The sequence below is a fragment of the Leptonychotes weddellii genome, chromosome 11, assembly GCF_054177405.1.
Source record: "Leptonychotes weddellii isolate Sample4059 chromosome 11, ASM5417740v2, whole genome shotgun sequence".
Lineage (NCBI taxonomy): Eukaryota > Metazoa > Chordata > Mammalia > Carnivora > Phocidae > Leptonychotes > Leptonychotes weddellii.
Genome location: NC_138379.1, coordinates 91,788,923 through 91,812,061, shown reverse-complemented (window position 1 = coordinate 91,812,061; position 23,139 = coordinate 91,788,923). Strand labels below are relative to the sequence as shown.

General features: G+C 43.7%; 1 protein-coding gene across 1 annotated transcript; it reads left to right on the top strand.

The window, feature by feature from the left end:
* Positions 1-41: 41 nt before the first annotated feature.
* On the top strand, positions 42-21,343 carry AASDHPPT (aminoadipate-semialdehyde dehydrogenase-phosphopantetheinyl transferase). Its single transcript, XM_081799576.1, has 6 exons — positions 42-246; positions 1,563-1,788; positions 13,752-13,873; positions 14,700-14,861; positions 17,766-17,834; positions 19,456-21,343. The coding sequence occupies exons 1-6, from the start codon at positions 103-105 to the stop codon at positions 19,618-19,620; spliced, it is 888 nt and encodes a 295-aa protein (XP_081655702.1). The 5' UTR covers positions 42-102; the 3' UTR covers positions 19,621-21,343.
* The last annotated feature ends 1,796 nt before the right edge of the window (positions 21,344-23,139 follow it).

The window sequence follows — 23,139 nt, the reverse complement described above, 5'->3', positions numbered from 1 at the left end:
GGGGCGGGGCCACGCCGCGTCCGCGCCCTCCGAGCCCGGTGGCGGCGAGCTGCCCTGTCGCGCGTGCGCTCGCCCGCCCGGCGGTCCCGCGTCGTGCCGGCCATGGAGGGCGTGCGCTGGGCCTTCTCGTGCGGCGCCTGGCTGCCCAGCCGCGCAGAGTGGCTGCTGGCGGTGCGGTCGATCCAGCCCGAGGAGAAGGAGCGCATTGGCCAGTTCGTCTTCGCCCGGGACGCGAAGGCCGCCATGGTACTACTCCGGGTCCGGGGTGCGGAGAGCCGGGGCCGGGGCCGCGGCCGCGGGGGAGGCGGGTGCCCGGCGCCTTTGTGTGTCGCGGCGGCGGCGGCGGCGGCGGCGGCGGCCCCTCCCCCTCGCGGGGCCCCCAGGTCGCGTCCCCCCCGCGCGCGGCCCCCTGCAGGTGCGCGGCGTCCGCACGCGGCGGCGGGGCCGGGTCGCGGGAAGAGGCCTGCGCGGGAGGAGCGGCCCGACCGCGAGGCTTGGGGAGCGCGTTCTAAGTGGAGGTTCTGGCTGTGGTCAACGCGTTTTCAAGCAACAAAGGGAAAGTTGCGTTGCGGAGTCACCGCTGCTTCACAGTGCGGTTCGAAATAGGCTCTAGGACCATCAGTTCGCGACCGCCGTTTCTCGGACGGGCCCGCGGACAGAAACACCTGTCGTTTGGGTGTGGACCGATAGTGTTTGGAAGGCCTGGGGGTGAATTTGTTTTTAACGTTTTTTTATAGTTCGTAAGGAATCGTGTAATTCAAAGTAATGCAGATTTTAAAGTCGGTGTTAGAATGGAAGGGGAAAATCCCTGAAAGATATTTTATGAAATACTACAGACCTTGTCATTTCATACCCTTGGGTATTTTTGCATGATTTTAGCGATTTGTTTCTCAGTAATTAATGGAAGTGGGACAGTGGAAGGAGTATACGTGAAACAAGTCATGCATTGCTAATTACTGAAGCTGAGCGACGGGTATATGGGATCTAGAAATACCTGGACAGATGCACAAAGATGTAGGTACAACAGGGCTGTTCACTGGGAAATTGTTTATAGCAGCTAACCTGGAGCCAGCCTAAAAGGACGGTAGTAGGGGAATAGTCCATCGGGGGAGTATCTGGATGTGAAATACTGTACTACCGTTAAAAGGGGGCAGGCCAGACTCATGTACATGTACAGACACGAAATAATCCCCAACACTTGCAAGTTGTAAAGCTTAGGCATGGTGCGGTACTCCATATAGTAGGATCTCAAATATGTCTACATTAAAAAAAAAAAAAGCATAACTAAATGAAAAGATACTTAGATACTTAGAAGATCAGAAGGAGGCAGAATTGTTAACATTGGTTGAGGGGAGGGAATTGATAAAGAGGGACTTTAACTTTTTCTTCTACCTTCCTAAGCATTGCTTAAATCTTAGTACAGTGAGTTTAGTACTTACATACTTTTAAACACTTAAAAATGAATTTATTCTAGAAACCACAAAAATAGACTGTGTATGTTACAGGCAGGGTATCTGAATGTTTAGTAGACATTAATACATACCACGTGTTTTACTTAACAGGCTGGTCGTCTGATGATAAGGAAATTAGTTGCAGAGAAATTGAATATCCCTTGGAATAATATTCGTTTGCAAAGAACTGCAAAGGGAAAACCAGTTCTTGCAAAAGACTCCTTGAATCCCTACCCCAATTTCAACTTTAATGTCTCTCATCAAGGGGACTATGCCGTGCTTGCTGCTGAACCTGAGCTACAAGTTGGAATTGATGTAATGAAGACTAGTTTTCCAGGTAATGTTGCATTTGTTGCATGTGTCTTGTTTTCTCAGTTCTTATCTGTTCAGAAATCTTAGGCCAGGAGATATATTATAGATACTTAAGCTTAGGAAAAATGTACTCAGTACTCAACGGTGGTGTATCTGAGGGAGCTTGTATCTGAAAAGGGTGTGTTTCCCTTCTTCCTTGAACATCAATAGACTTCTATGTAAAGGAAAGATTCTCCGTTACTGGGGATGCATGTAATGCTCTGCCTAGAGGCAAAGTGAAAAGATGAAGGTTTTCATTTTGGATTATACCTCAGCTTGTTAAATAAGACTAAATTTGAAACTGTTTCCCAAGATTGTTAAATTTTGTAAAGGACAATTTTTATATAGCTGTTTGTCTTTTATTTAAATAACATTAAACAGAACTGAACTCAGCAGTCCATTTTGAAGAGCATTCTGTTCAGAAAACATAGTGATTATACTGTAAGAACTTTGTTTCACTCGAGTATTTTCTGGAATTCATCAGGAAGTTGTTGTTTTACTTAAAAGAAAAAATCTCAGTGGTGAAGTATATCATAGTCCTTAGGTAGGTAGATAACACGTATTTGTGCTATATCTAAATACAGCTCTTTGCAGCGCATTTACATTAGTGAACATGAAGAGCAGGCAGTTAGTAAAATATTTAAGTTGCTTGTATTTTGCTTTAGAAATTCATAATTGGTGGCTGTAGGAACTGTTTACATTGATTGTGGGGTTGAGTGTACCCAGGCAATTTTACTGGAGCGCAGGTTCTCTTCACTACTCTAATTTTCGTCATCGCTCACATTTAGTGAGCACTTACTCTGTGTCAGCGCATTTTGCCAAGTGCTGTAAGTAAATTGTCTGATTTAATTGTTCCAGCCGCCCCTTAATGAATGAGCTAGTATTCTTATCAGGAGGTAAGGAACAGGCTAAGAAGAGAACCAGCATCTTCCTAATTTCAGAGTGTGACTTGCGAATCTCCCCGCTGGCTCCACCACAGAACCTTCTGTTGCCCTTAGTCTGGAAGATTTGTGTTAGCTTCACCCCCACCCCTATTTCTGCAGAGATAACGATGTACTTTAGGGAAGGCTTCGTCATCCCTCTGTCGTAGCTAGCTTCTTTAGTTATAGGCTCTCATGAAATAAGTTTCCTTCATTCCAGTGACCTACCTCAGCCCCTAATGACTTCCTGGGGCACCTGATTGTCTTTCCCGTGGGCCTTATAAGCCACACGAGAGCAGGAGCTGTGAGATCCTTCCGAGCTTGGTAGCTGTCCCATGTCTTAGCCCCCTAATTTGTGACACCAGTGTTCACGAAATATTTTGTCAGATGAATGAAGCTGTGCCCTGTGCTGCTGCCGTGAGGCTTCAGAGTATGGCTGTGAATCTCCTCTCTTTGCTGTCAGTGCATTTACTCGCATTTTCCCACCATTTCCTTTTTTTTCTGACCTGCTCATAAACCTCTCCATTAGAGCCCTGTTCTTAACTTTCCTTGGGAAGCTCTCCTAGTAATAATGGAGACTCTTTTTTTTTTTTTTTTTAAAGATTTTATTTATTTATTTGACAGAGACCGAGATAGCAAGAGCAGGAACACAAGCAGGGAGAGTGGGAGAGGGAGAAGCAGGCTTCCTGCCGAGCAGGGAGCCCGATGTGGGGCTCGATCCCAGGACTCTGGGATCATGACCTGAGCCGAAGGCAGACGCTTAACGACTGAGCCACCCAGGCGCCCCAATAGTGGAGACTCTTGACCCAAAAATCCCTGGGTAAGCATCAAGGCACTTTTTTAACCCCCTAATATTGTTTACTACATTTCATGTGAATATGCACATGTGTTTTTCTCTTCGAGAGGATCTGGTTTTCATCAGGATCATAGCTTGTTCTAGGGGAGCCTGGGTGGCTCAGTCAGTTAAGCATCTGTCTGCCTTCGGCTCGGGTCATGATCCTGGGGTCCTGGGATTGAGCCCTGCTCGGCGGGGAGCCTGCTTCTCCCTCTGTCTCTCCGCCTGCTTATTTTTTCTCTCTCAAATAAATAGATAAAATCTTAAAAAAAAAAAAGCTTTTTCAGAAAAGGTGAGCATGGGAATGAGCCTATATGCTTTCATAGCTTCCTTTTGTCCTTATTCCAAAAATCAGAAATTACCTGAGAGGCCACTGGTCCTTCCAGGGCAGTCAGCACAATTACACAGTGATGGCTGACTCGTCGGGTTGATACCTGCCTTGAAATTAGGCCTGTGAGACAGATTTTATTACCAGTTGGCTTCATGGACAATGTTGGCTTATGGTCAGTACTGGATAAACAAGTAATTACTAATTGAAACTTTTAATCGTTGGTAAGATAATTGAGCAAAAATTGAAAGCTCAGTGTCCTGTTAATTATATTTTATTAGAGCTCCCCCCCCCCACCTTTTTTGTCTGATCTTATTTGGCTGGTCTCAGTGTCCAGGCCTTCTGCTACTCTTTGCGTCATTGCCAAAGAGCGGTTGGTAACATCTCACATGGGGAAGAGATCTTTTCCACTTGTTACTAGTATCATGATTTTGTCACTCATTTCTGAAGTATGAGTGCACACAGTTTCATCACCCCGGGAGGGGGGGGGCGGAGTAGACACTGTTTTACTTTGCTGAAGATTCATCTGATTGCTCGGCTTGTCCAAGTAACTGGGGCAAGTTGCCGAGTGATGGAGGGTGCAGCTTTATGCCTATGTTGGACGCCGTTACTGGATTGTCCGCTCTCAAGATGGACTCGGCCTTTGGGGATGGCGGGTGCCTTGAAAGGCTCGGTTCTCCTTCTGTTGTCCATTCCCCTTGTGTCCACGCGAGCGTCACGTAGGGACTTGCGGAGTCTTTCCTTCTGGTGGGTGCAGATGGTTGCCCTCGCTCTCCCAGCTTCCCCAGGGCTGCTGTGGCAGGGCAGTGGGGACAGCTGTTGGGTCTGGGGGCTCCGGGTCCCTTCCAGACAGATGCCCCCAGTTGGGCAGATTGCTACACCTACCACTTGATTCTCTGCCTGATGGAGAAAAGAGCTTTACACCAAAGTAACTCATGCCTGGTTGGTGCTCAATAAATGAGTGTCCGGAGAAGGGGCTAGAAGATATTGGGGACCCTGGTGTAAGGAAGGTGCCAGCGCAGTACCTTTCCCACCCCTGGCGGAAGTGCTTTTGTAGGGCATCATTATAGTTCGCTACCCCATTGGGAAATTGGCTTTTCCCTCATTGTCTAATTTTTATCCAGCGTTAAAGACTTTTGTAGTTGTAAGTATAAAAGAAAAGATAGTTTTATGAATTGTTTAATTTTCTCATATTTATAAAATAAGGCAAATCAGATAGATACAGTGTAAAAATTATGATTTAAATTTGGGAAAAGACCAAAATAAATTTTTTGCATGATTTTACATTTTCAGATTTCCATTTGTATTATAAATGTGGCTGGATATTAATTGGCAGGACAGAATAACTCGATAGTTTGAGATTTGATACCAATATAACAGCTTTGAAATGACTGACAAAGACCTGCTTTCTAGAACAGCTGCTCCGTGAATTAAGTACAAAATGGGAGGTGGTCTTATAAGCTGGGAAGGTGGTAGAGTCTACCTGTCTCCTTCCATCACACTGTTCCCTGCATTATTATAATTAGTTCCCCCTTTTCACTTTTGTCCCCACCCAGGCAGTACATTTCTCTGTACAGAGGACAGTGGTCTATAAAAATACCCACAGCAGGGGCGCGTGGGTGGCTCAGTCGGTTGGGCATCTGCCTTCGGCTCGGGTCATGGTCCCAGGGTCCTGGGATCGGGCCCCGCGTCGGGCTCCCTGCTCAGTGGGGGGTCTGCTCCCTCTTCCTCTGCTCCTCCCCCTGCTTTTGCACGCTCTCTGTCTCAAATAAATAAGTAAAATCTAAAAAAAAAAAATACAGCAGTTTTCTGAAAACTCTTGGGTCGGTTCTTAATAAAATCCAATCCCCTTAACATGACCCTATTGTCTTGAACTCATTTACCTCTCTTTTCACATTTCTGGTTGCTCTCTTTGCTCACTGTCTTCTGTCCACACTCATCTTTTATTACCTCGAGTGTAGCAAACATTTTCCTGTTCAGAGTCCTCCCTTCTTCCTGTTCTTTTCCATCCCCCTTTTCTTGAGTAGCTGAGACCTGAAGGATGAGAAGTAGCCAGTACCTCCTGAGAGAAGACTTTCTGACCCTTTGCGGGCCTTCTCATTTGTGACTGTAACTTCGTTACTGGATTATCGTCTGTTCTCCCACACGAGAGAAGGTCAGGAACCATGCTTGTTTGTCTTTGCCGCCGCGGATCTGGTACTTAGCAGAGAGAGGAGCATAGAGCAGGTGCTCCCTAAATATTTATTGCATGTACGGATGATCGGAGTTCTGGGTTTTGCTGAAAGTGTTTGTTAAAAAATGCGTAACAGCCACAATGGAAAATGCTTTTCATCTGAGATTCTAGTTGGAATATAAACCGTTCTCATCAGTGAGTTACGATTACAAATAGTTCTTCCTTTGAGATTGCCTCCTCACCATCCATGTATCTCCCTGCTGCTTCTCTCCTTCGCCTCCCCTTTTCTTGGGTTCGGCTTTCACCCTTGTTGCTGGTACAGTCTGTTCCACTGTTCTCTCCGTGTACACTGGTCTCTGTTGGCTGGACCTACGTTCTGCAGGATGTGCTTAAAGCATTTTTCTTTTTAAGCTTGGAGACATAGAGCCTGCAAGTAGCTTAAATAAGTCACTCTGCTTCTGTACTCTGAACTCCTCCCTGGAAAGCCAGTCTTTGCCGGCAGGGAGTTTTCCCCCTGCCTGGGTGCGGGGCGGGTCTTCACTGCACAGAGGATTTGAGTGGGGTACGCAGTGGAGAACCAGTGTTTACTGAGCATTTCCTCTTCGTAGCCCTGTGTTAGAGCCTCATATGCGTTACCTTCATCTGCTTAAGCCTAGGATGTAAGTACTCTTTTTATTTTATAGAACAGAGTAAGACAGGGGCGTCTCGCTGGCTCAGTTGGTTGAGTGTCTGACTCTTGGTTTTGGCTCAGGTCATGATCTCAGGGTCGTGAGATCCAGCCCCACGTCTGGCTCTGCACTCGGCTTGGAGTCTGCTTGAGATTCTCTCTCCCTCTCTCTTCTTCCCCTCCTTTTTGTGTGTGTGCTCATGCCCTCTCTCTCTTTCTCTCTCTCTCTCTCTCTCAAATAATCTCGTCTTAAAAAAAAAAAAAAAAAAAGATTAGAATAGGACACTGGCCCAAGATGACAGCTCAAAAGTAGATGATCATGGATTTGTACCCATGATACAAAGCCCACATATTTAGCCACTGCCTCTCAGTACTAGATTTTATTGATAGCTGTTTAAGGATTTGCAAGTACAAAAATGTATGAAAAATTCTATGGAACTGGGTTAAATGAATTTAACGTTTTTATGGAGCAACTGATATCTTAAGAGTATGAAAAATACAGTGAGAGGGCCTGGCTTTACCATTTTTTGCAACTATGTTAGGCATTGTAAACAAAAGCATGGTGTCAGCAGAAGAATAGACCGCTAAGAGGGTTAAGAGTTAGAGCCCACTTTTTTTTTTTTAATTAACATATAATGTATTATTTGTTTCAGGGGTACAGGTCTGTGATTCAATAGTCTTACACAATTCACAGCGCTCACCATAGCACATACCCTCCCCAATGTCTATCACCCAGCCACCCCATCCCTCCCACCCCCCACCACTCCAGCAACCCTCAGTTTGTTTCTCAGAGTCCATAGTCTCTCGTGGTTTGTCTCCCTCTCTGGTTTCATCTTGTTTCATTTTTCCCTCCCTTCCCTATGATCCTCTGCCTTGTTCTCAAATTCCTCATACCAGTGAGATCATAAGATAATTGTTTTTCTGTGATTTGACTTATTTCGCTTAGCATAATACCCTCTAGTTGCATCCATGTTGTTGCAAATGGCAAGATTTCATTTTTTTTTTGATGAGCCCAGTATTTACATAAAGTAGTTCAGTGGATAAAGATCATTTATTAAATGGTACATTAATCACGAGAGTAATAGCCTATTGACTATTTGAATTTGTTTTTTGTATAAACTACATATCTGTACTTTCTAATCCTTGTATAAAAGATCTTTATACATTATGGATATTAACAGTTTTTTGACCGAATTTGTTGAATTTTTCCCATTCTATTACATACTTATATTTTAAATTTAGTTATATTTTTGGCCATATGAATTTTATTTTTTAATTAAATACACCTATCTTTTCCTTGATAAATTCTGAATTCTGTCTTGTTTGGAAAAAATAATTAAATTGATAAAAGATTTACTCTACCCATAGACTAGAGTCTGTTAGATTTTGTTCTAAAATTGCAATTTTATTTTTACATTTAAATCTTTCATTCCTCTAGAATTTATGTTTCTATTATGTTTTACATCCCAATGGCTGAGCTGTTCTACCACCACCAGTGCTGGGTGGATGAAGGCACAAACCTGGAAAGTGCCCGGAATTAAGGACCTAATAAATGTTCGCTCTAAGGTGGTTGTGGTAGTTGCTGCTGTTATAGGTAGAATGGTGGTTCTAAAACGGGTCAGGATACTACCACCAGCCAGATGCTTCTTAAAAACGCAGACTCCTTGAAACCACCCTAGACCTACTGGCACAGAATTTCTGAGAGTACAGCCAGGATTCTGTATTTCAGCAGTTTCTCGGGTGAGTGGCAGACGTATTAATGTTTGGGAAACGCTGTATTAGGGGTAATTTACAGAGCCAGCAAAGAGAAAGACGGTAACACATTCACTTTTTTAATGACTGAAGTCACGAGAAAGCCGCTGGATCCTGTCTTACGCTGTACGGCAAAATTAGAGTTAGGTTCCTAACAGTTCTCGTGCGCAGGGGAGGTGTCTGCTTCGTCGGACGTCTGGAGGAAGGATTCCTGTTAAGCTTACGAGGTCGGAAGGAAGCGCGAGGTCAGCAGACGTGACTGATTTCATGTTCAGTCTTCTCTCTCACAAATATGGGAGTGGATCTGTGGCAAACTTGGTGGACAGAGGTTAACACTGTTAGTATGTAAAACGCTTGGAAGTATCGATGGGCAAAGCCGTCCGGACTCACTTGGTGAAGGGACGAGCTCAGGACAGAGGACCCACACTCAGCATGGCGCGCACGGCGGGGTCGGAGCTTCAGTCCGCCGCGGCCTGAAGAGTTGCAGGCCCGTCCCGTGCGCACTCCTTAGTCTCCCCGACTCTCTGTCCCCTTCTGAAGCTTTAGAAACCCCACCGAGATGCTACGTAAATGCCAGTAAAGAGGTGATGGTGGCTGGATGTGGACGTTTGGCTCCGGGCGTGGCGCTGAGGCTACAGACTCCTGTCTTGCAGCAGCAGCGACAGGAGTTGATTACGTTCTGAAGGCCACAAGTCAGCCTGTTGACAGGGTCGCGCCCCCTCTCTTGTTCCGGGGAAGAATCCCTCGTTGCCTCTTCCTGGTGCCCTGGCAGTCCTTGCCATCCCTTGGCTTGGAGCTACTTCACTTTGGTTTTACCTTCATCTTCACGAGGCTTCTCTCCTACATTCTCTCTCTCCCCGCGTGTGTCTTCTTCGTGTTTCCCCTCATAAAGACACCAGTCATTGGATACGGGGCTTGCTCTGATCCAGTGTGACCTCATCTTGACTTGATTACGTTTGCAGACTATACACATAAGGTTACATTTCCTAGGGTCTGGGTGAGCATGAATTTTGGGAGACACTGTTCAACCCGGTACAGTCCATCTTCTGTCTCCTGCCTTCCCCAGTTTCTGTGTCCCTCCCACATACAAAATAAAGTCATCCCTTCCCAGCCTCTCCAAGTCTTAGCATATTCCATCTGACTCCAAAATCTCTTCTGAACATCGTCAACTCAAAGTTCCAAATCTCATCATTTGAGTGATCTAACTCAGGTAGAGGTGAGACTGGGTATGCTCCCCGGTGGGGCAGAATTCCTCTTTCTTCAGTGAACTTGTTAAACTAGAAAACAAACCATCTCCTCCTGTGACTCATTGGTGGAACAGGCATAGGATAGACATTCCCATTTCAAAAGGGAGAAGTTGGAAGATAAAAGGGAGGCATGGGTCCCAAGCAAGTGTGCAGCCCAGCCGGGCAGATGACCTAAGGTTTCAAGGTCTGGGAATAGTCCTCGGTGTCTCCACGCTCTGTGTCCTGGTCCCTGGGGCGGCCCCTTCCTCCTGCCCCTCGACCATGCCTTCAGGATCCTTCCCTCGTCTTGAAGGGTAGCACGTTTACAGCCATGGAATCCTGTGCTCGCTCTGTAGGCCTGTTTCCTGCCCGTGTGTTGGCACGTGTGTGTTGACAAATGAGCACTTACAGAAACAGCTAGGGTTCAGGGCTGCCGGCGTGGGGGGCTTGCAGCCCAGGTGGCTGCCTTTCGGACCAGGGCTTCTGCTCCACAGCACATCTGTTGTCCGTAGGCTGCGAGATGCTTTGCGCACCAGCTTGTGAAACCCAGTAGGAGTCGCTCGCACAGTTTTTCTTTATTCTGGGTTTATATCTGGATGAATTCCCAAACAGGTGAGCTGGTAAATCATACATTATTGTGTACCTACTAATGCAAATTTTAGAAATCTGTCCCCTCCCGTGGAAGCAGGAATATATGTAATCCAGTATTTAGAAAATGACACTACTAGAATTTTTAACGTGACTTACGGTCAAGAGCTAAATGTTATTCTGAGGCACACAGTTGGACACTGCTTCCGCCTAAAATAACGGATCCCTTTTCTTTAAGGCAGAAAGGTGAACTTTACCTGAGATGCTGGTGTAGATGCACACTGGTGACCTTGTTTGGGGGACAGGTTGATGTCGGTGGGCTTTGAGGTTGGAGCACCAGTAGGATTTTTTTTCATAGGCTTGCAACAGCAGTCAGAGCACTTACTTTAAATTATTTCGTTGTTGGTTGTGACTGTATGTTTAATGAACTTCCCGGTTGCTCTGGGGTCTTGAGTAGTTGATCATTGTGGAACACTTAGTTAATATCTAATACTGCTTTTCCCAAAGATTAAGCTACAGTAGGGGGGATCTGGTTTCTGTAAACTTGGTTAGTCTAGAACAATGTAAATTTTTGAGTAATTTTATCTATATATATAAGCTCTTAAACATCTAGTAGGATGATTAAATCAAAGACTGTATTAGGAGGATTTGCCAGATTATATGGCTGATAATTGTGCTGCCTTCAGATAGTTTGAGGGACAGATCTGTTGTTTGGATATTTCCTACTGGTATTTTTTTTTCTTTACCTTCCAGTTTCCTAGATAGACTACCTCACAGACTATTCCCCTCTGTGTATTTCCACCATAGTACCACACCGTGGCGCTGTTGTGCTTTGGCTGAATATTTACAAACCCCTCTTTTCCTGTTGCTGTCAAATCTCTTATTTTGTGGAATGGATAAAATGCTCTCAAAAGTATATGAAAACACTCATATTAGATACTTTTTTAGCTGTACATAATCAGTTTGTGATTGCTTTCAGTGATTGTGCTAGATTGCTTTTTATGTTAATCAGTTCGTTTTTTATTAGCATGCATATTTAGATTTTTTTTCCTTGATTGCCCCATCTTATTTAGTTAAAAAATCAGAAGACTTTTTGAAGGTTATGAAGAAACCAACAAACAAAATGACACTCTAGATGACAACAGGCATATATTTTTAAATACGACTTTTTGGGTAGGGTTCCATTAAAACTGCAGTTCTGCTCAAAATGTGCAGTGCCATCTTCCAAATCCAAGGTAGCTTTTCTCCCCATTGTTATTGTTCTGTGCCAGGATCTGTTGAAGAGGAAACAGGTGATGATTTATGCAGATAGCAATGCTCCCAGGATTTAAAATCTCCAGGTTTACTCTTGTCACTTTTGCAAGCCTGCTGTCTTCGGTGTGTTATTTCTCAAGCCAGCATGTATTAGTTCTGCTTGCTTTTTGACAAGACCGTTTTTATTCAGGGGCTTAAGGAAGGTGTCAGAGAGTAAGGGGTCCATGGCCTGAAGGAGAACCTCCTACCCCAGGACTCCCAGATCAGTTTACTATTTCAGTGCTTTGCATGGAATGACTTAGTAGCTTTGCTGGGCTACTTTTAGGAAGTAATCGTCTTTTAACAATATGGATAGATAGAAACAGTAAATACTAGTTGGGTTCATAAAATGTGTTGAGATGTATTCTTCTCTCTTGAGAAGAATACAGTGCCAGGGAGTAGACAGATGAATTAAATGAGTCTGATGAACTTGAAAATAAATGAGAATGTTTGTCTTGATCTGTAAAGGACCACCTTTCACTCATTGTAGGGTCATCAGAAATACTTCCTGGCTAAACAAGAGACTCTTGACTCTGTTGAAGTGGAACTGGTAGGGGAGTCATAAACAGTCGTGTGGAAGAACTGGCTTTAATATGTTCTACCTGTGACAGAACTATGGGAGTGGTGGTTGGTTCCTGTAGGGGGACTGTAAGCCCCTGTGAGGACAGGTCTGTTCTGCTCATTGTCTGTCCCCGGCATCCAGCACTTGGGTGTTTTCAGAGTGAGTGATCCTCATAGGAGCCCTAACCGTTGAATCCTCGCAGGGTGAGATAGCGATAAAATGCCAGTAAAACGTTCAGTAGAGGGATTTGACATCTTTTTTCCCCAGACAAGCTTCTAATGCCCATAGAGAGTATGGTGGTGGTGGGGTCTGTTGCTTCAGGAGTGGTAGTCAGCCAGTTGGGCACGTCAGATTTTAGAGTTGGTATTTTGGAAATGGGAATTGGAGTTACAGTAGATACGCTATGTTAACACGATCTTCAGAGGGACTGCCTTAAAGAGGAGGCAGTATTTCTGCAAAATAATGAAGTCATGAATGAAGGACATAGGACAGTAGGGCATTGGGAAGTAACCAGATAGTGGTTAAGTTCATTTATTACTATAATAAGTGTTTGTGGTTCATCTCCCTTGGGCCAGGCTCTCTGGTGGCCCAGCTAGGCTGTCGGGGTCTGTGTGAGGCCAGGAACCGGGACTGATGTTTGTAACCATTAGTTCTAGATACGTGTTTGTGTAGTGTTTATACATAATCTGTATATTTGTACAGTAACTAAATGAATGATGATAGAAACAACCTGCTCAGTGGTAAAGATAAACAGCATAGTTAGATTTTGGAAAAACAGAATATGAAAGGCCTATCTTGTATTTTTAATTTGCATCTTAGCTCTTGATTCTGAAAATTGGATTGAGCTACTTTATTTATTATATCTGTTTAGAATGCTCTGTAATATTTTGTGGAACAGAGGTGCTAGGGCTGGGTCTCAGTTTTTTTAAAATGAGCTTATTTCACAGGAACATCCCTGAAAAGACAAATTAAAATCTGTTTTTATTTGGAGATGTCAAATTAGGAAACATGTTGAGAGACCATCATTTTGAAGGAAGTAAGCATATGTTAATTTTGCAAAGTGGTAACTTAGAATAAAAACAAAAAAACGATCCTCAACTTTGATCCTCAACTTTCTACCGGTTCTCAAAAACGTATAGTAAAGAAATTGCCTTTTTTTTTTTTTTTTTTTTTTCTGTTCTGTAGCAAAGTAAAACTGTAAATCCCAGGGAGTATCTGTCTTAAGAGTGTTGTGGATTTCTGATACTCTGCCACATATAGGAAATTTCCTCCTAGTTACTTAGAATTTATACCACTTTTGGCTGCTAAATGGTATCAGATTTTCAGAAGGCATCTATTGATATAACCATATGTGGTTTTTTCCCTTAATTATTTAATAATCCACAGAATTTCACGATTTCTTTTAAACTATGCTTCTGTTTCTGGGCTAACCCCTGCTGGTCACTGAGTGTTATTTTAATTCCCAGCTTTGAATTGCTGACATTTTGTTTAGGACTATTGTGATTATATTAAAAAATAAGGTGGCCTGTAGCTTTCTGTCTGTGGTTTTTAACCGTTTCGGTAATAGAACAGCTATTTTTAATTCTGTATTTCCTCAATTGGCAGGTCGTGGTTCAATTCCAGAATTCTTTCATATTATGAAAAGAAAGTTCACCAACAAAGAATGGGAAACAATCAGAAGCTTTAAGGATGAATGGACTCAACTGGACATGTTTTACAGGAATTGGGTATAATTTCTTTCTAATTTTGAGAGTAAAAAGTCTAGGATAATCCATTAGCTTCACTAAAAATGGGAGCAAAAGTCCTTTGGTTACCCAGTAGTTCTTAGAGTGTTTGAAGTAGATGGGTGATTACTTGGGAACTTCATGATTTTTGTGTATCATTGTTACATCATGATCACATGTAGGAGGATTGAATGTATCTTCAGTGCTCAGTTAGCAGGTTGCTCTAAGGCTAAAACAAAATCTCTTATTTATCATTATTTATAAATAATATTTAGTGTTTCTGTTTTCAAAGGTACTCATACTCATGAGGCCTTACTTAACAAACACTAGTGTAATATTTACTACGTGCCAGGAGACGCATGCTCTCCATAGGGTAGTTCATGTAATTATCCTGACAGTGCTGTGAGGAAGGTCCTGTGGGTATCTCATGTTACTCCTGACGGAGTGGAGGCACCGGGGGATTGAATGACTAATCCTGAGATCACACATCTGGTTTGTCTCTGTCCTGCAGCAGGTATAAAAACAGTAATAACTTTTTTTGGCTTTTTGTTTTTTTAAGATTTTATTTGAGAGAGTGCGAGAGAGAGAGAGCATGAGCCCGGGGGCGGGGGGAGGGGGTAGAAGCAAACTCCCCACTGAGCCCGGGATTCTAGGATCATGACCTGAGCCAGAGGCAGATGTTCAGCCAACTGAGCCGGTGCCCCCCAGAATAGTAAGAATTTATAGCCCTAATGTAGCAGAGTTAAAACTCCAGTTGCACTGGGCCTGTAGAGTTTATGAAGAGTTTTGCCTGCTGAATGCTGTAATAGAAAATATCTCTGTATTTTAGGCACTGAAAGAAAGCTTCATAAAAGCCATTGGTGTTGGATTAGGCTTTGAATTGCAACGGCTTGAATTCGATATATCCCCATTAAATCTGGATATTGGCCAAGTTTATAAGGAAACACGTTTGTTCCTGGATGGGGAAGAAGAAAAAGAATGGGCATTTGAAGTAAGAAATTTACCACACTTGCTCTAACTATAAGAATCCCCATGTTGTGTGCGTGTCTGTGAGATGGGTTTGGGGTCTGGTCGCTGAGACAAGACGCAGCTGGAGCCCACTGTTGGTGCTCTGAGGGAGTCAGGGATACTGAGAGCATACGGCATTTAGGCTGACGCCTGAAAGCTAAGTCACAGTGAGTTCAGTAAAATGGGAAGGGAAGGTGGCCCTGTTCTTGTTGAACAGCCAGAGGCGGCCACTGTGTCTCCTGATGAGGGGTTTGACGGAGTCCAGGTTAGACGACCACGATCATGTGGCCATAATTGGCCAGGTTAAAGATTTGGTCTCTGTCTTTGGTCTCTGTCACTAGCAATTCGTGGTCGCTAGAGAGAGAAACCCAACACAAACTCAGTTAAGCCAAAAATACAGTATTATAGGCTATTAGAGTGATTCATGTCACCGGGCCTCGGAAATAGTTAGAATTCGAGGCTAGAAAACTCAGAAATTCTTTTTTTTTTAATTTTTTTTTTTTAAAGATTTTATTTATTTGACAGAGAGAGACACAATGAGAGAGGGAACACAAGCAGGGGGAGTGGGAGAGAGAGAAGCAGGCTTCCCGCCGAGCAGGGAGCCCGATGCGGGGCTCGATCCCAGGACCCTGGGATCATGACCTGAGCCGAAGGCAGACGCTTAACGACTGAGTCACCCAGGCGCCCCGAAAGCTCAGAAATTTTTTATCTTTTACTTTTTCCTTTCTATATGACCCGGCTCAGTTTATTATAGACTGAAAATGCTAGCTTAGACATAATCAAGAATCCATTATTTATTGTAACAAATACAGAGGACTTTCTACTTACCCGAATATTGTATCTCACACCTGGAAAAGTAATGCTTTAGAAAAATGAAATGTTAGGTCAAGAGGGATATCCTTTTTTATAGGCTCTCAGTTTCCATAACCAGTTGCTGTTAGGAAGGTCACCACCAAAAAGTTCCAATGATGAGGTTAGAGGAAATAGAAATTCTTTGCATTGAAAGGAAAGTGCTTAAAGAAGTAGAAATGTTAATATTTAGGACAGATATATTTTCAGCTTTGCCATTGAAAAAAAAATTGTAAAATTTGAGAATTTTAAGTTATAGCTTAAACTTTGTTTATAAGATGGGTTATGTAACTAAGAAAGTAACATGTGCTCTCACTGAAGCAGATTAATCTTCGTAATCTAACGCTAAACTATCCTAAAAAGACAAAATGTTCGTGCTCCCTTTTGGCTTGCTGGAGATTATAGGGAAGTTCTGGTATTCACAAAAATGTTATGGATAAAAGTTATAAGCTTAGGAAAGTCTTGAAAATTTAGGAAGTCTTAGAAGTTAAATCTTAAATTCAGTAGCACTGAATGAACGTCGTTTAAGTAGCTAAGTTGCTGGTTTCATTTTTTTTGTTTCAACTGACATTTATTATATGCATTGTCCTTGACAGAAAGGACTTAACGGCAGAGTCCCTCCCCTCACAGTGATCCGTTGAGTGTGGATGTGCCGTGACTGAGTCATTCATTGGGAAGTGGTTTCTTCGTATTTGCTGTCATATTTCCTATTTACGTGGTGCCGATGAGGTCAGAGGAGATGGTGGAGCTTTATTGTGTGACCAGTGTACTGAGTTGTGGCTTCCGGCAGGGCAGGTGTGTGGGTAGGTGGAGCAGGGCGTCCTGGTGCTTCAGCGGACGGGCGGAGTGCACACTGGCGGGTGCCCACGCCTCCTGACATTCCGCTCAGATGCAGACACCACAGAAGTCGCCACCTGAGTGGTTTTGTAGAAGTGGTTGCAGCCGAAACGTGTCTGCACTGTGATGGGCACGTGATCAGTATATTCAGTGTGAAAAATGGAAGACCATGTATCAAAAAGGGCAGTTTTGTCTATAATAACAAATATTGTGAGCTTGCTTTTAGTTAAAGGGAAACACGTTTGACCTGTTAAGTCTTCTGACACTCAGCTACTTTTTTTTTCTTTTAAATATACCTGTCCTTAGTGAATCTCATTTATTTTTTTGCTAATTTGGGTACCTTAAGGTGTGAAATTATGAGTATCCTATTTCTGATTGTAGTTTCCTGTTTCAAACTGGTATCTTACGAAGGAATGCCTTAGTAAGGTGGCTTTTCATTGGAAACTTTAATAGTTTGGGTGGTTTTAATAGTTTTTAATAGTTTGTAAAGATATTGAGGTAACTGCCTCAATATCCTATTCTAGGCCCCATCCCCGTTGTTTCAGACCTAGCGGAAGACAGAAAACTGCGTGTTCTTTCAGGCTTACCTGTGAGTTTCCATGGAGTTCCCAGGGGCTGTAGTTCATGAAATGCGTACAAACCAGGGTTGCAGTCTGAGGTTTTTACATGTGCACCTGAAGTACATGCAAAATAAACACCAGTGATGGCCAAGGACTATCTCGATGTGCGGCCAGATAGGACTGTCCATCTAGGTCGTTTTCTGGCCGAAAACGTGTAATCAGACCAACCAGAAATGTGCAATGTTCTGTTACAAAAAGGAGGGACAGTAGTGGATCATATGTTTTTAAAATACTGTCATGAAAGACACAAAGGCTAGCAAGACAGGACAACTGAAAGCAGGCTTTGACCCTCGGTGGGCTCTGGTGGGGAAGGGCTGTAAAGGGACTTTACTGGATTCAGTCACAAACACTTTAGTACAGGCAGTAGATTTAACTCTTCTTTCCGTGTAAATTTACTGAAGCTGTTAACTCGTGTGGGTACATGAGAGAGTGTCCAGGCGACGGTGTAAATGGGTGAGGGGAGTAGGGGGTGTATGTGCGTGCCTGTGTATACGGAGAGAGAGGGAAAGGAGATCGAAAAATACAGAAGTACATCTGAATTTGCACATTTAGTGATGTCATTAACTACCTTTTTTTTTCAGGAAAGCAAAATTGACGAGCACCATTTTGTTGCAGTGGCTCTTAGGAAACCAGATGGATCTAGGCATCAGGTTGTAAGATTTTAAGATTTCTCTTACTTTTTTCTAAAACGCATGAATCAATGTGGAGTTTGTTCTTTATTGATGGAAACAGTCATCTGGTTTCTATCAGGTTAGAGGTGTTTAAGATTATAGATTTAGAAGTGTTTTTCATTATCAAATCCTTAAGATCATCTGGGATTTCACAGAAAATTTTTAAAAGCGTGTTACCTGTTTCTTCATACTCAAGAATATTTATTACAAAGAAGACATTTTGATAGTACTGTCCTAGTACTTACATTTCAGTAGAAGCTCAAGATAACCAGTCTTAGTCCCCTTAACAGTGGTTTACTTCCCGGTGAACTGGGGCTGGGTGGAAGGTACCAGCTGATGGGTGTTGAGCAGTGGCATCACCTGGCAGGTCGAACCCCCTCCCCCTTTTGTAGCAATCTAGTTACAGGCTCACACGCCTGGGGGCTGTGGGGCAGAGCACTGGTCTCCGTCCTCCCCGTCAGTCTGCGTTTGCTTGCTTCTGCTCTTAACTGTTACGTGAGGAAATGAAACAAAAACCCCCTCCCGGTCAAGGACGCTCAGCCTCCCTATACATAGTTGTGATTCTGCGGAAATGATGTTTTAAGGAATCCCCGGTAATGTTAGACGAATCGGAGCTGTGTGCATGTCCCTGTTTTAGGGAGCCCGTGTGGGGCGCCATGGCATGACTGGTCTGTGTGCATCATTACCTCTAGAACAATAGCTCCGTACACCGACCCTGCTCTTGATCCATCAGCCGAGCATTTAATGTCTTCATGGCTTAGTTACACGGGGTGTTAGCTGAAGCTGTTCTGGCCCAGGTTGCCTGTCCTCGTGGGTAAGTCTCAGTTCCACACTGCAGAGCGCTGTGTGCTCTCTGTCCCTCGAGGACGAGCGTGCTCCCAGGCCCAAGGCTGCCATGGTAACCTGGGTGTGAGCTGGCACGGAGTGCTGGATCCTCCTGAGCCTCAGTTTCCCCATCTATAAAATTGAGATAACCACACCATCAGCATAGTTGTGAGACGTAAATCAGGTAAAATCGTCCTGGGCCTTGTTAGAGCACAGTATGAAATCCACCTCCTGCCCTCCCAGAGGAGATGGGACAGTACAGAAGGTCCCCACTGGGTTCAGGTGTGGACTGGGGCTCTGTCTGAGAACACGAGACAGTGTTCACCTTGAGGGTTGAGTGAATCGTTTCCCGTAGAGGTGCTGCGTGTCTTGTGCGGCGATGGGGACTTTATCAGATCTACCCTCCAGAGAGTTCTCAGAAGTTTGCATTGTGGCCCTCCTCATCAGAAAAACCTAGCTGCTTATTAAAATGACGTATTTGGGGGATCCTTTTAACTCATCCATCAGAATTTTTGGATGTGTGGCTCAGAAATCTACATTTGAAACAAATACCATGGGTTATGTACCAAAAAAGTTCAAGGATCAGGTTGTTAACTTTTCTTAACTTGTTACGTTGGCAACACTAACACAAGGAGTGATTACAATTATCTAGAAATCCTGCTCTGTTATAACTTAATATTACTGACCTGTAATAACTTGGCTGGATTTCTACGAAATTGATCGTAAGATGAACATGCAGTAAAACAATGAGGTAATCTATTCTTTCCCCTTTTAGGTTCCATCTGAAGACGATTCTAAACCAACCCAGAGGCAGTTTACTATTCTCACCTTTAATGATTTAATATCATCTGCTGTTCCTATGACCCCTGAAGATCCTTCATTTTGGGACTGTTTTTGCTTCACAGAAGAAATTCCAATACGAAATGGTACAAAGTCATGATAGGATTCCCTGAGTAACAAAGGAAAATGAAAACTGTTTGTAATCTTCTGTATTCACAAAATAAATGCCTGATAGTATCACATTTTATTTCAAAAACCAGTTTTCAAAAAACAAACAACTTTTCCTATTAGAAACAGCAGGCTGTCGGTTGAGGATAGCTCACTAGAATATGTGTCCCTCTTCTTTCCCCCAGTTGCACTGGATTGACACAAGGAGTAGAAAAGGTAGCGGGATCCTAAAAGTGATAAGTGCTTGTTGTAGAAAAGAGTAGAAAATGCAGATATGCAAAGAGGAAACATTTAAATTCTTTTCAGCGATCATGATTCCTAAAACCCGAAGTATCTTTCTAGACCTTCTTGTAGGCAAATGAATCCATATTAGTACACCTTTTTTTTATGGAACCGTAGCGTTGTGTAATGTTTTTGTTGTCCTAAGTGCACATCTCCTGGTCACCATCGTGCGTTTGTGGTCCGACAGGTTTCTGCTGTGTGCTTAGAACCGGGATGCTTTAGACCAGACGGTGCCCAACCGTAACGAACCTCAGTTGCCTGGCCTCACACACACCGCCCAGGGGCCCTTGAGGACACTTGGTTTGCCTGAGCCTCAGTTTACTGGTTTTGCTTTCAGCTTCTCTCCCTCGTACACGAGCTGCTCTTGTAACTTCAGCTCACGTTCGTAGAATTGTACCTAACAGGCTGCAAAGGCCATTTCTCCTCTCACATCTCATTTCTGTCCGTGAAGAGGACCTGCCCAGATCCCCGCGTTTCCCCTCAGTTCCTGTTGACTCAGATCCCTGAGTCTGCGGGAAGTGGACTCTGGGTAAGGACAGGCCGAGGCGCGGTTGGGGGTGCAGCCTCGGGGGGGGGGCATCCACCGCGCTGCCCGAGGCCCAAGCGAGGTGCACCGCGGTGCTCGACTGCCCACCCGGCCGGGCTTGGGATTGTCTGTGGCTTTCATGCATCGTAACCACGTTGTGAGTACATGCCTGCTTAGGTCCTTACCACAAATTCTACGAGCGGCTCACAGGGCTTGAGCGTTCTTACGGCTGTGATGAGTATTGCCAGGCGGCTCCCGAGAGGCCCCGTAATTCACGCTTCCAGTTAGTGTTAGGTGTGACCAGCCCTTCGCCCCACCTGCGTTCTCCCTGCTCAACTGTACATATGAGCCCTTTTTTTAATTTAATCTTTGCCTTATTTTTTAAATTTGTATCTCTTTAATTACAAATGAGATTGATACATCGGTGTTGTTTTTGGCTGTTTTTATTCCTTATGAACCACTTGTTAATTGTGTTTGCCTGTTTTAATTTAGCAAATAGGACTTAAAGTGGGAACATATTATATAAGATGCCAAGACCATCCTATCGATGACAGAATCTCTTCTATGGCTGTAGTGCATGTCTTGGGGAGTTAAAGTCTTGTTATTGTTAAATATCAAGAAGTGAAATAATTTCATTGTTTTTGTTACTAAAATTAAAAATTGTGTGTAAATTGTATAAAATTAGATACTTTGCTTAGTAAAAAAAATTGGAATGTTTTGTAATTTTTTAATTTTATTAAGCATGCCCAAATATCCCAAGCATAGTAAATAATGTGTTTTTAAAAGATCAAGTCGCATCCGAAATAGGAAACGTTGTTATCCCTAGCATGAATGTGATGGTGAAATGGAAACCTGTCATCTGTCTTGTCATGATAATAAAGCAGTTAACGTCCGTGAATTTTTATGAGCTAGGCACTGTGCTAGATTTCATGTTTTGTTTTTCTGTTTCTTAAAGTTACACGTAGTTTACAGAGTTACATAGGTTTGTTTTTCTGAATGAAAAATACCACCCCCTTGACCTCATTCCCCGATTTCCTACCCCCAGAGCAGGCTCTTTGTTTTACCTTTACCGTATCTTCCGACAACATGCTTCTGTCGCTTCTACTTGAATGGGCATTAATCCCCAGTGTCAAGCTTGTTCCTCTGCTCTCAACCCATTGGATGCTTCCTTCCTGCTCCCTTCTCCCCCCAGCAGAATTACGTTGTAATTCAGGGCTCTCATTATTGACTGATGGGGAAGATTATGGAACGCTGTGCACAGTGGACTGATGTGATGTTACTCTCACCCCGTACGGCGTTTTTGGTTCCGTGAGTTCACAGTTGACTTTGTTTGCATAGTTTTCTATGTACTTACTGCTAATGCGACCCCAGACTCTGCTAGATGTATGCATATCTTCTCCAGATGTTCAGACGTGTCAGCACTCTCAGTTTCATCTATTTTCTCGAAGAAACGTTTCGGGGGCAATGTGTTTTGTCCAGCCTGGCGTTGGTCCCTTCTGTGGCTGCTGGAGCCGTCATCCTGAAATCGCCTCTCACTGTCCCCGGGGGTTGCCTGTCTTTCCCCTTTGTCGGATTCCCTGGTTTCCCGTTTCCTCTGTCTCCTGTCTTAGCGTATCCTCAAGTAGCTTCCTAAGGACAGCGGGGACACGGGAGGTACATTTTTCCAGACTTTATACAAGGAAGGGGCAGTGCCCTGAGTGATGTAAGAGATTTAGCTGCTGCTGACATGCTTCATTCCTCTTGCCACCGAAGCCCAGTATTTCTCCTAACTGTTGAATCCTCTGCTGGGCTGGACCACAGTGCTGTTGATTCTTAACTGTGTTTTGCTAAGTCCAGAATCATCATTTGCATTATGCCATACTGCTCAAGGTACATTGGTTTCTGTTAATAGTTTCCTGCATAGGAACTGATGGATCGATTTGAAAAATGGATCTATGTAGGTTTGTGCGCATATTCACATACCCCTTGCAATTTAAAACTCGGGGATCAAACAGATGTGGATAAAAATTTCAGTTAAATTTATCACTGTCCTTACTACTCAGTATCAAACTCAGAAACCAGTTAGATTCGGGTAACTCGGTAGCCCCTCACTGGCTGAACTATTTGTCATCTGAACTTGAAAACGAAATAGGTTTATACATAAGTATGGAGGTACATGCATCTTTGATCAAAAATATGCCTGAAAACAATTCCATCTGCTAGGACTCAAAGGGGAGATAGAGAATTTCATTTTATGGGGGACCTAATATGTCGTCATAGAGTTTGTGGGTTTGAGGTTAGCAAAGGTCTTTGGACATGTCCAGTTAACGTAAAGTGGCTTCTTAAGATATTCACATACAGAGCCGCTCACTGCCTTGGGAAGTGCTTCCAGGTGTCGAGCTAGGCAATCCTCAGAACCTTACAGAGTAGGATGTATCATCCCCATTTTACAGATGGAGTAAAAGATACTGTGACGTTAAGCAACTTGTTAAAAATCACGCATCCGTGGAATAGTGGACTCGATATATGAACGAGATAGGCTAGATTCAGAGTCTGAACTGCACTCTACAAAACCCAGTGGTAGCCGGTGAATGTTTTAACAAGCCGTCCCGGGGCAGGGATGATGTCGCCAGGGTCCTTCATTGGTAGCTTGTGCTGGTATCATGAAGTAATGCCCTGTGTTTAACTGCTTTGCCGTATTTTCTTCAAGTTATCCCCCGCCAA

Coding starts and splice junctions, on each gene's coding strand:
- AASDHPPT (XM_081799576.1), top strand. CDS start 103: ATGGAGGGCGTGCGCTGGGCCTTCTCGTGCGGCGCCTGGCTGCCCAGC. Junction 13,874..14,699: donor ACATGTTTTACAGGAATTGG/GTATAATTTCTT, acceptor TCTGTATTTTAG/GCACTGAAAGAAAGCTTCAT. Junction 14,862..17,765: donor AAAAAGAATGGGCATTTGAA/GTAAGAAATTTA, acceptor TTTTTTTTTCAG/GAAAGCAAAATTGACGAGCA.